Source organism: Anopheles ziemanni, chromosome 3 (assembly GCF_943734765.1).
Source record: "Anopheles ziemanni chromosome 3, idAnoZiCoDA_A2_x.2, whole genome shotgun sequence".
Lineage (NCBI taxonomy): Eukaryota > Metazoa > Arthropoda > Insecta > Diptera > Culicidae > Anopheles > Anopheles ziemanni.
In genome coordinates this window covers 12,670,904-12,683,392 of record NC_080706.1, presented here as the reverse complement: position 1 = coordinate 12,683,392, position 12,489 = coordinate 12,670,904, and the positions used below count along the sequence as shown (strand labels likewise).

The 12,489-nt window shown below is 43.6% G+C and overlaps 5 protein-coding genes across 5 annotated transcripts; 4 read left to right on the top strand and 1 right to left on the bottom strand.

Annotated features, from left to right (window-relative positions):
* Positions 1 to 997: 997 nt before the first annotated feature.
* LOC131284098 (lipase 1-like) lies at positions 998 to 3,120 on the top strand. Its single transcript, XM_058312954.1, has 4 exons — positions 998 to 1,048; positions 1,750 to 1,794; positions 1,946 to 2,656; positions 2,734 to 3,120. The coding sequence occupies exons 1-4, from the start codon at positions 998 to 1,000 to the stop codon at positions 3,118 to 3,120; spliced, it is 1,194 nt and encodes a 397-aa protein (XP_058168937.1).
* A 510-nt stretch (positions 3,121 to 3,630) lies between these two features.
* LOC131284097 (lipase 1-like) lies at positions 3,631 to 5,083 on the top strand. Its single transcript, XM_058312953.1, has 3 exons — positions 3,631 to 3,765; positions 3,879 to 4,589; positions 4,673 to 5,083. Exons 1-3 carry the CDS (start codon positions 3,631 to 3,633, stop codon positions 5,081 to 5,083), a joined length of 1,257 nt encoding a protein of 418 aa, XP_058168936.1.
* A 415-nt stretch (positions 5,084 to 5,498) lies between these two features.
* On the top strand, positions 5,499 to 6,868 carry LOC131284096 (lipase 1-like). The gene is made up of 3 exons (XM_058312951.1): positions 5,499 to 5,597; positions 5,658 to 6,233; positions 6,473 to 6,868. Exons 1-3 carry the CDS (start codon positions 5,499 to 5,501, stop codon positions 6,866 to 6,868), a joined length of 1,071 nt encoding a protein of 356 aa, XP_058168934.1.
* Positions 6,869 to 7,320: 452 nt separating this feature from the next.
* On the top strand, positions 7,321 to 11,921 carry LOC131286320 (peroxisomal membrane protein 11C). Its single transcript, XM_058315257.1, has 4 exons — positions 7,321 to 7,744; positions 10,582 to 10,946; positions 11,249 to 11,317; positions 11,410 to 11,921. Exons 1-4 carry the CDS (start codon positions 7,685 to 7,687, stop codon positions 11,627 to 11,629), a joined length of 714 nt encoding a protein of 237 aa, XP_058171240.1. The 5' UTR covers positions 7,321 to 7,684; the 3' UTR covers positions 11,630 to 11,921.
* On the bottom strand, positions 8,375 to 9,978 carry LOC131288712 (histidine--tRNA ligase, cytoplasmic-like). Its single transcript, XM_058317884.1, has 3 exons — positions 9,895 to 9,978; positions 8,653 to 9,816; positions 8,375 to 8,593 (listed from the first exon to the last, which is right to left on the bottom strand). Exons 1-3 carry the CDS (start codon positions 9,976 to 9,978, stop codon positions 8,375 to 8,377), a joined length of 1,467 nt encoding a protein of 488 aa, XP_058173867.1.
* Positions 11,922 to 12,489: the final 568 nt, after the last annotated feature.

The following is a 12,489-nucleotide window of genomic DNA, read 5'->3' as shown; positions in this document are numbered from 1 at the left end:
TTTGCCAATGTTACAGCACACAGATGGCCAACTTCAAATATTACAAAATAGATAGATAGATTACACGGACCAAAATAGTATAGAGCACAAACTAGTGTCTTCTTTCAATTTAAAACAATTGAGGCTATAGGAGTTGAATTATCATCTAGGAGCTAATACTGATATGATAGTTTAAAAGCGATATACTTGCTCTATATATCTAAAGTTGTTGCAATCTCAAACCCCGGAAAAGACAGCAGTTAGCCAAAAATTACACCATCAACCTGCTGAGCACCTTCTGCAATATTTTTTGAAAAAACTGAGTGCGAGTGAGTGGGAATCAGTTCGAATGGTAAACAATATATAATCGTAATCAAGTCATTGAATTCTGCACCAAAGAAGATCCACTCCAAACATTGTGAAAAGTGGAAACTTTAAATAAATGGAGAAAAATCGGAAGGAATAATTTTCACGCCCTTTACAAAATCAAATCAAATTCCAAATACTCAGCTTCAAATTAACCCAATATCACAAAGAAGAAAAATATCAAGTACTTACGACCGACATCGACGTTATATAGAAAACACGGTTATAAAATGTGATAAAATCTTGTGATAAAAATGTGAACAGGAAATTAAAGCTGAGCTTAAAAACAAACTGCTCCTTTATACTTCGTTGTTCGTCTTTCAAGTTCAGATAGCATGTGACAAAACACACCAGAAAAACTTCATACCATACAAAAGAAATAGCTAAAGGCCACATAAAATGTCCCTCCGTGGAACTGGACTCGAACTCGTTTAAAATACTTCACAAACAAAAGCATACAATTAAGCCAGATCATGATCAAGATCAGATCAAATGTTGTCTGATATATGTTAGAATATAGGTTAAAGTAAATAACAACTTTTTGCCAATCATGTGGGTTGTGAAATTGAATTTTTTTTCCACTGAACTCCATTCAAACGCCGCCAAGGTAACATACAATTCAAATTGACTAGCACCAATGTTATTACAAACAATGAGGAAAGATGAGATCGAATCCGTTAAAAGACCTTTATACATGTATTATGTAACACAACGAATTACACGCAAATATACCGGTTTCTACTACTACTACAAGCATCCAAGCACTATACAGGCATGGCAAAGGATAACCGGTGTGTAGCCCGTTTACCTCGACCATGGACTGATGACCAGAACATATAACTGCAGCGTGTCCCGTGAATGCAATGGAAACGCAACCGCTTGCTTGCGGATGGAGAGAGTGGATGAAAGTTCGTACTTACCACTAGCAAGTCGCTGTGGGCATGACCCTACCAGTTCACAATAGTCCGTTGACCACTGCGGAGTGTTGATCATTTGTAAGCCCCTTTCACATTCATTCAGTTGTATAAATCGGTATCAGAGTCGTGCGGTTATGGTTCCGTCAAATGAAATAAAAATCATTGCATGGATGTGGTATCACCTTTAAAAGTGGTGATTATCCTGCCGTGATGCTTCATTCAATCCTGCCGCAGCAGTGCCCTTGACCGAGGTTGAACGTTTGGACTATAGCGAACGACCCCATGAAGCATATCTCAAGTGATCGTGACCTTAAAAACTGGTAGTAGCTCGTCGGTTTATTAATCCGTTAATCAATACAAAATGATCTCCCGATCGCACATTCCAACTACTACATCCATGCCTAAGTTTTCCATGAAGCAGTTGGTTTTCTTCCTTGTGGTTATTTTGTTGACTGTAACCGGAATTGATAACGTTTCTTGCAAACAGGATAGCAATTTCATGATAGACGAAACGGATGGTGCGCTGGAAACGGTAAGATTCAAATTTAAAGAATTTAAAAAAAAAGTGGATTAAACTACTTACTTGTCACACAATTAAGTCTGTTCTGAAAATCTAGTATAGTTGAAAAAAACATTCTGTACCTGTTTTATCTCCTCCCTATTTATCTCCTCTCCCTGATCAGTCCGAGTTGATACGGAAGTATGGATATCCGATCGAAACTCACAAAGTTAGCACAAGTGATGGCTACATTCTTTCACTGACACGAATTCCCCCACGGAGTCAATCATCAAGACGGTCTCTCCCGGTTTTATTAGTCCATGGACTGTTCGCCAGCTCCGCTGATTTTGTGATCATCGGTCCTAACAATAGTATCGCATATCTTCTGGCAGACAACGAATACGATGTGTGGATGTTAGACGTACGAGGGAACCGGTACTCACGCCATCATGAACATCTCGATTCCCGGTCTAAAGAGTATTGGGACTTCAGCTGGCACGAGATAGGCTACTACGATTTGCCGGCTACGATCGATCGTATCCTGGAGCTGACTCATTCCAAACGGCTGTACTACGTAGGTTACTCTCAGGGAACGACCCTGTTTTTTGTAATGGCTACTACCCGGCCGGAGTATAACGGAAAAGTGGCCCGTATGTACGCTCTTTCGCCAGCCCTGTACGTGCAGCACGTCCGGAGTCCAATCTTTCGTTGGCTAGCGGAAAATGCAAGTGATCTGAAAGCGTTGTTAGACACGATTGGAATATGGCAGTTATTTCCTCACAACTCAGCGCAGTACAAGATTCAAAAAATTCTCTGCCCTAGCCATAAGAAACGTACCATTTGCGCTCGATTCGTGGAGCTACTAGTTGGACCCAATCCAGGTGGAACGGACCAAGTGAGTACGGTTTAGTTGTGTGAGAAAGCAAGCACCTTACACTATAGGCATTGTCTCTTACCATCTTGTTGTTCCAGCTAGCACAGTATATTATCTCTGGCCATAATCCTTCTGGAGCTTCGACGAAACAACTGTTACATTTTGCGCAGCTCAATCGTGCAGGGAGATTCCAGCAATTCGACTACGGCCATCTCAACGATAACCTCATACACTACGGCAGTGAAACTCCTCCTGCATACAACCTTTCGCTGGCCACTGTTCCGGTCGTGATATATTACGGACTAAACGATTGGATGATCCACCCCAGAAATGTGATTCGGTTGAAGAATGAACTGGTCAATCTGGTATCGATTAACGCTGTAGCAGACCTCAATTTCAACCATCTCGATTTTATTCTGGCCAAGCAGGTTCGATCGCTGGTATATGACAAGATACTGAAAGATTTAGAGCAATTGGAAGCTTAGCAAGGACTTAAAAAATTGCTTGGGACAGGATTTGAACAAATTTATGAATAAGCGCTCTCATAGTGAAATAAAGGATCGATATTGGTGCTATGTTTTAAAAATGAGTAACATTTTTTATTCAAAATCTTTCAACGGACCAGAAAACGAGCTCTGTTGATGGTGGAGGTAATTTTCTTTAGAAAAGACAAAAAATAGCTACTCTGCAGCTTGTTTACCTTGGCCAGCAGCAGCTGCAAAAGAGATGAGCCGAACCTGTTTCGAATTCAGGAAACGAAGAAACGCAACCGCTTGTGATACGGATGATATGGGTGGAAGTAAGTATTGTTTGCATTCATATCACTAGCAAATCGCTGTGGTCAAGGAGTTCTCAGTTCATAAACGTCTGTTGAGCATTGCTGAGTGCAAGCGTACGGTGTGCAGCTGCATGCAATGAAGCATATCCCAAGTGGCCTTAATATTCGATAGCAGGTGGACTGGAACTTCTGATCGCACCCTGAAATCATTGAAACAATGTCGAAGTTTTCCATTAAGCGGTTTGCTGACATCTTTGTGCTTTTTTCGCTGGTGGTGGCCGGAATTGCTTATGTTTCTTGTGCGCACGGAAGCAATTTCGCGATCGACGAAATTGATGGTATGCTGGAATCGGTAAGATTTATAGAAATATTTAGTACCTCTTATGAAGTAGTGTACATTTAGACATCCCGCAGATTTTAAGAAAGATTTGCCTGGTCTTTTTCGTTTTTTTTTTGACTGACTAGTCCGAGTTGATCAGTAAATATGGCTATCCGTTAGAGAATCACGAAGTAACTACTAGTGATGGCTACATTCTATCACTGATAAGAATTCCCCCTCAGCATAAATCGAAAAATAGCTCCGCTCCGATGTTGCTAGTCCATGGGCTGTACGCCAGCTCCGCAGATTTTTTGCTTATCGGTCCCAACAATAGTATCGCATATCTTCTGGCAGACTATGGATATGACGTGTGGATGTTAGACGTACGAGGAAACCGGTATTCACGTCGTCATCAACATCTCGATTCCCGGTCAAAAAAGTATTGGGACTTCAGCTGGCACGAGATAGGCTACTACGATTTGCCGGCTACGATCGATCGCATCCTGGAGCTGACTCGTTCCAAACGACTGTACTACATCGGCATCTCCCAGGGAGCGACCGCGTTCTTTGTAATGGTCACCACTCGGCCGGAGTACAACGGAAAAGTGGCTCGCATGTATGCTCTCTCACCAGCTCTTTACTTGCAACACGTCCGGAGTCCAATCCTTCGTTGGGTTGGCGAAAATTTAAGTGATCTGAAAGCATTGCTAGACACGGTTGGAATATGGCAGCTATTTCCTTACAACTCAGCGCAGTACCAGATTCAAAAGATTTTCTGTCCTAGCCATAAGACACGAACCATTTGCGTTCGATTGATAGAACTTCTATATGGCCCCAGCTCAGACGGAACGGATCAAGTAAGTGCGGCTTAGTTCTGTAAGAAAGCTAGTACGTTACACTATGGCCATTGTATCTTTTGCATACCACCTTATCTTTCCAGCTAGCACAGTATATTCTCTTTGGTCATAATCCTTCTGGAATTTCCACGAAACAAATGCTACATTTTTCACAGCTCAATCGTGCAGGGAGATTCCAACAGTTCGACTACGGCCATGTCAACGATAACCTCATACACTACGGCAGCGAAACTCCTCCTGCATACAACCTTTCGCTGGCCACTGTTCCGGTCGTGATATATTACGGACTAAACGACTGGATGATCCACCCCAGAGATGTGATTCGGTTGAAGAATGAACTGGCCAATCTGGTCTCGATTAACGCTGTTGAAGATCCCAATTTCAACCATCTTGATTTTGTTCTGGCCAAGCAGGTTCGGTCGCTGGTATATGAGAAGATACTGAGAGATTTAGAGCAACTAGAAGCTCAGAACATACAGAGCAAAATGAAATAAATAGGATCGGAACGAGCACATGTTGTATGAAGAAGAGAAAACAATTTTGAAAGCATTCTTTTAATTCTAAATAATGTTTGATACAGTATTTGAAACATGAGCTACCTCTTTACTTCCGCAATGTTGAGAGTTCTGCATCACTATCCTCCATATTCATCTGCTGAACTATGCCACGCTTAATTAAAACACATAACCAACCAGCAACAGTTTTCGCAAATGTACTGTGACTGGCGCTGTGTTAAACACAAAATAGTGCAATTAAGTGGCAATTAATTTCAGCGATTGAAAATCGTCTGGACGATAATGGCTTCGGCCTCGATAAAACGCGATAGAAGTATCATGGCCTTCTCGTAGTTTGGTCAGTATTCATTGATGACATCTAAAAGGCAGCAGCTTCGGGATCCGCCGATCCAACATGAAGCTCGTAGTAGTGATCAGTTTATTGCTTACCCTAGCGGTTAGATTCAGTCTAGGAGAATTTCTCATCGATGAAAGTGATGGCCAGTTGTCTACGGTGTGCACCAACGTAGCGTGCGTAATTTTGATGAATTTTATATGGATGTTTTTTGTGCAGGTAGCTCTGGTAAAAAAGTACGGCTATCGAGTCCGTCAATACGCCGTCACAACGAACGATGGCTATCAGCTTATGGTACATCGGATGCAGCGAAAACGTGGTACGGATCCTCAACTTCTACCCGTGCTGATTGTCCACGGACTATTGGGAAGTTCCGCAGACTGGGTGTTGATTGGACCCGAAAACGGCCTCGGCTATCTACTGGCCAACGCCGGATATGACGTATGGCTTGCCAACACTCGGGGCAATCGATACTCGAGGCGGCATTTGACACTGGCCCCGGAAGAGCCCGAATTCTGGAACTTTTCCTGGCACGAAAAGGGTACGCACGATCTGCCTGCTATGATCGACTTCATCCTGAACGAACCGACAACCAAGGCGAGGAGTGTGCAGCAGATCTACTACATCGGCTACTCGGAGGGTGGTTCGGTATATTACGTACTGACCAGCAGCCTTCCCCAGTACAACGCCAAGATCCGGTTGGCACATACCCTTGCACCGGCCGTCCTGTTGAACGATATGCGGAGCCCGTTGGTGCTTTCTCTATCAGAAAACGCGGCGAGTTTACTCCCTGTGGTACGTGGAATCAAGCTAGTCGAACTGTTCCCCTGGTCTGAGGTTCAAAATGGTTTCCTACGCACAATGTGTCCACCCAGCGTGGCGAACAATCAGTGTGTTTCCTTGATGGCTAACATTTTCGGCCCGAACCCAGCATCTTTGGATTTGGTGTGTATTCTCCTAGCTAACAATTCTACTGCTTCCGCAAAGGACGATCACAGATGTACGCATTTACAAATCATCCTATATTGTTACAGAAGGCAGTTCAAGCTATGCTTGGGCATTTTCCATCCGGAGCTGCTTTGAAAGAGGTGGAGCACTACAATCAGATAATAGTCACTGGTATCTTTCGACCGTTTATGGAGGAAAACAATGAAAATTTTAGCGAACCATACAATCTTAGCGCATCCACTGCACCGGTTTACATCTACTATGGCATCAACGATTGGGTCGTACATCCACGGAATGTACCACGTTTTGCTGCCCAGCTTCCGAACGTACGTGAGCGGATCACTGTCGGTGGCAAAAAGTTCAACCACATAGACTTTCTCATAGGAAAACGTGTCAAATCAGTTCTATATGACAAAATTCTATTCAATCTGCGGAAGGATACCCAAACTATGATGGCGCAGGATAAGAAAATGAAACCATGATGGCACAAGAACTCAGATATATTAACCACAATCAATAGAATTAATGAATTAATGAGACATGCACATCAAATATGGAGTAAAGCTTGATTAAATTAAAAAATAAATATAAATCTACATCAACTTAAATTTTTAAATTTTACCGGTAACATCAAGGGTCAAGGTTATCAGGCCAGTATAGAATCTGGGATTTTTGTTTTTTGCTACTAAAATACACAAAGTACTAAGAAGAAATATATCTTTAAAAAATGTATTAAAAATACCTTCTTCATCAAAGAACGGTTAGAAATGTTTTATCGAATTGGCTTTTTAAGCCATGTTTAACTGTAAACCGTTTGAATTTGAACCTTTGATTAAGTAACCTTGGTCAAAAGGTAAATACTGAAAATGACAACTCAGCTGACAGACAGATCACAGAGATACGATTGTAAACAAAACGAACATTACCTTCGTCGGCAGTGTTTGTCCGTTCGCCCGCAAAACAGCACAAAACTTCCACCAGCACCTGCGAGCACGTCGTTTCACCAAGTGCAAATCAGTGAAAGAGACTCCCCGTCGATAGATAAATCCTGGTCCATCATTGGACATCTTGGCCGAATTATTCAGAGCCGCACACGGCAACAAACGTGCGAAGTTCGTGCGCAGACTTTGCGGGTATTAAATGATAAGATTAGGTCGGTGGCAAGTGATTGCATTTATCGGGTAGCTTAGGTCCACGATACGCCACAGTGTGTAGGATCAGTGAAAAAAGATCGTTTCATCTGTACGGTCTGTAAGGGGCAATTTCCTAGCCGAGCAAATCATTCCCTCGCCTTCAAAATGAGCAAAATACTAAACGAAGTCTGTGATATGCTGGATGGATACACCGGACGGGATAAGGTACGTACATTGCGGAAAGGCTTTAAGGACGAGACCGAGTGCAAAGTTTCCGGGCATGTGTGTTGCTAGCAAAGGCGAGCAAAGTTCCACGTTGAACGCAGTGGCGTGTTGCAGTTGATGAAACAAAACAACTTTCACTTTTGGCTTCCCTTCCCCCATGTGACGTGCCACGAAAGCGCCAAGAGTTCCTGCTTTGTTACAACCCCAAATCAGAAAAGCATGGTATTGGATAAACCAGAATTTTACTACGAGCGATCATGAATGTCTAGTGGAATAAAATACGACTACCGCTTGCCGAGCAGGGTGGAGCAACTTTTGGATGCATTCCTTTCATTTCTGAGACCGGTTTGTTTACTTCCACGCGGCTCGACCCACGACAGCCAACTTTAATGAATCTATTCGATTGTGGTTGGATAATGACGTAGAAATGTTGATCAAACATACACAGCATGGACCCTGGCCCAGGTCTGTTTTCTCAAATGTACCTTTTTTTAATAAACAAAATAGGAAAAAAGTACTGTTCGTAAAATATTCTCAAAAAAGGACTAAAACCTCCTTTTGAAAAGTAGTTAGCAAACGAACTAAAATACCGTTAAACGAGATTCCGGAGTATTTGATAACGAGGGTTGGTTATTCCGTCACATTTAATGCGGTTAACTTTTTCCGGATCTCTTCGATCAGTGTATCGAGCCCAATGTCTTCTTCCTTCCGGCTACCAATTTCGCGAACCTTTACCATACCGCGCGCCAACTCGCCTTCACCAACAATAATGGCCAGCGGGATCTGCCGCTCTTCGCAGTGTTGCAGCTGTGCCAACAGTTTCGGGTTCTGCTTGTACGAGTGTTCGGCCTGCAATCGAAGATAGAATAAATGAAAAGACCCAACCTAGCGTAAGATACACCGGATACCTTAATGCCTGCGGACCATAGTTGGTTAAGGATCTCGAGTCGTCTCAAATGTATCCCGCGGTGGGCCGACGCTACAAACACTTCCGTTTCGTTTGTTCGCGTATATTTACCGACCATCGTACGGTTGTCTTGGATCGAAAAGAGTCGCTCAATCCCGATCGATACACCAACGCATGGGACTTTCGTGCGCTTGGGATTAAACATGCCGGCCAAATCGTCGTATCGGCCACCACCGGCTACGGATCCAACTTCCTCCGCTGTTTCTTTCAACACTGCCTCGAAGATAACGCCCGTGTAGTAGTCAAGCCCCCGAGCCAGCCTTAAATCAAACGATATCCGTTCGGATACCTTGAAGATCGCACAGTACTGTAGCAAGAGACGGATATCCGTCAGTGCTTGCATTGCTCCTTCGTTGACAGTAAGCTGAACGTCGCTCGACAAACGATCCACGAGGTCTATCCCTCCGCTTTCCGACACATAACACCCGATCTCTTCAACCGTGCGCTCATCCAGACCTTTCTCATCGATCATCTCACGGCGCACCGCGTCCCACGACATCTTGTCCAGTTTGTCAATCGAGGAACACACCGTACGGAACTTGTCTTTCGGTACACCGCACACTTCGAACACGCCATCTAGTAGGCGGCGGTGGTTGAGCTTGACGGTAAAATCACCAACGTCCAACTCCGTCAGTATTTCTGCAACGACCTTGATGCACTCGGCGTCCGGCAGCATCGGGTCGTACGTGCCGGCAATGTCGAAGTCACACTGGTAGAACTCCCGATAGCGGCCACGCATTACCTGCGGGTTGTCACGCCGGTACACCTTTGCGATGTGGTAGCGCTTGATCTGACGCACGTTGTTCATGGCAATGTATCGCGCAAACGGTACGGTGAGATCGTAGCGTAAGGCTAACGGCTCGCCACCCTGGTCCTTCAGTTCGTAGATCAGCTTCGAGTCGTCGCCGTACTTACCGGTTAACACATTGCGTAGCTCGAATACAGGTGTATCTAGGGTGACTGCTCCATGTCGTCGGAACACTCGGATCACCCGGTCCAGCAAGCGCTGCCGGAGGACCGCTTCGGCTGGTCCATAGTCGCGGGTTCCCTTCGGTGTTTTGAGGCTTATCGATTCCTGGCCTTTACTCGCTTGCGAGTGTTTTTGCTTAAAAAAAATAAAAACAATTATAATGGTTGCTTGTATCTCAATAATTTCACCATATCATGAATGCCAGTGTGTTACCTTCACTTTAATCGACTCAGAATGGGCGTTATTGGATTCTCGGTTTTCTCTGTTGGTTGTTTTGGCCAAATTTCCTTCCGCCATAGCCACGATATTTGTTAATGTGAATTTTCTCGTTTTGCTGGAAACAGAATGTGAATACGTTTTAAAAAGAGCCTTTCCAGAACGAACTACAGCAGACATCCAAATTGTATGACGCAATACCGATTTACCTACCAGCAATGCTATAAATCCAGGGTTCGTCAACTTTGCTAATGGAATACGATATTTTATTTTATAGCATTTTGCTATAAATCCAGGGTTCGTCAATTTTGCTAATGGAATACGATATTTTAGCGTGTAAAAAATTTTCGAAATTTTTTAAAATTTTCCTAAAATAAGATTAACACCACGAATCCTTGGAATTAAAAGGTGTTATTATACACGTGAAAAAACGGTAATTTGCAGAACCTACATTACTTTACTAAAAGCCTCGGCAATCCATAATAAAAATAGCTTACGGCAGCGGTTGTTAGTTGAATTTTGCCGACCTCGGCCAACAACATTAAGTTTAGGATATGTCGGAGCTTCAATAAAAATTGACAAACAAAATATTTAAATGTTTTTGACACTATATTGATGATACATAGATTATCAATAAACATGGGAATGCCTTATCAAAAGCGATGTCTTCTCTTATATTTGTAGATCATACGCACGCTATGCTATACCACCAAACTAGCTTCCGGATTGTACGCGCAGTCGGATCCGGAGTGGGCGAAAAAGCTGGCGATTTTCAGCTCGAAGATGTCGCAGACGCGCGCTACCCTCCGCCTATTCGACGATCTGCCGATGCTAGCGTACAGCCTTAGCTACGGCTATGGCAGCAAAGAACCGGACCGGTGGATGGGTCTAATCGGGTTCGTCACGAACCTGATCGACCACGCGTACTATCCGGTTGACAAGATCTGCTGGCTTATCGAGCACAATCTGCTGAACGTACAGAATCCCACCCGATGGGACACCATCAACTCCATGCTCTGGGTCGGTTCGATCTACCTGAACCTGATGAAGTAAGTACCGCGCAGACGGTTGGTGGTGTATCGAAGAATGCCAGAAATTTCCGGTATCGTTATCAAAGCTACTAAAAACAGCGGATTATTGACCGATTAGGTTGGATTTGGCGGAGATTTATGTCACGTTTTTATCGTAACGTTGCATACCACGACACTGTGGGGATTTTTCTCTATTTCCGTCACATCCGTACACGGTCACTAATGCGGCAAGCCCGCATGTCCCTTTCCGTAATCGGTTAACTACCGTCCGGTAGGGATTTGCATTCTTCTAATTGGTTTACTACACCATTTTTCCACAGAACCATCCGAAGCTTCACTGTGATGGAGCAGCATAAGTCGTGTATCGATAAAAAAGAAAATGAAACAAGGTATGCAAACACACACACACACACACACACATTTTTCATGCTCATTATCTTATGGTGACACAATTTCATTCCTTTTGTACCTTTCCGCACAGCCCCGCGTTTCGGATGCTACTGGTCAAGCAGCGCATGGAAGCGATATCGATACTGCGGCTTACGCTGGATCTGGTCCACGCCGGCAGCACCTTGCCGAAGGGAATGCTCTGGGGTGGTTGCTTCCAGACGTGGCACGTCGGCCTCATCGGCAGCATCTCATCGTTGCTCGGGCTTTATCAGTACGTCGCCAAGAAGCGAATAGTGAAGCAAAGCTCTTAGTTTTACGTTTTTATGTCCAAGCGCAAAAAGACACTGTTCTATTTTGTAAATAGTAGAGCTCACAGGGATTAATGCAATGAGCTAAAATCGATCGTCGAAGGAATCCCATTTGCAAGGGATTCGTTTTGTACTTTAGCATACAACAACTAGGAACGATGGGAATTGTGCGAAGCGCCAAGCGCACAGGTAGAGTTTACGGGTCTTTTGCTAGATCGATAGCTGAAGGGAAAATGTAAAAACAATCGTCCGGTTTAGCGTAGCTTATTTTATTGTGTTAAGTTTCTAGTCAGTATGTGACGCGTTAATAAATTTTATACTTTGAAAAGAAACTGAAATCGATGATAATTTCTCATTCCGTGGTAGCAAATTAACGCATTAAAAAACACCAGCATAACAAGTTAGATGAAACTTCTGTTATTCACTTTGTTTGTTGCTTTTTGATAATTGTTTTTCGTTTATTTTATTTTGTTTGGTTTCTGAAACGCCGGGGGACTTGGTTGATTTTGGGGGATAAATAGTGGTTTTGTTTGTTTTGTTGTTTGTTATTGTTTATATAATTATTGTTTTGCGTTAGTACAAAGTCCATTTTCATCAGTTCCTGTAACTCCTAATGCTCCGCACCGCACACTACGCTGGAGTCCATTCATTGAACCGCATGTTATGCGCGCATGGCGCGTGTGATAGTAGATCGGTGTCCGACAGAGAGGATATCGATACACTGCGTTGCAATTGATTCGTCATGCTCATGCGGGGACTTCCTGATCCGGGTGAGCCAACCTGCTTCTACTGCATCGTAATGCCTTCCTGCAGTCCTCCAATCTACCCTCCCCTTTTTGCGTAGCGTATGTATGGTTCATTAA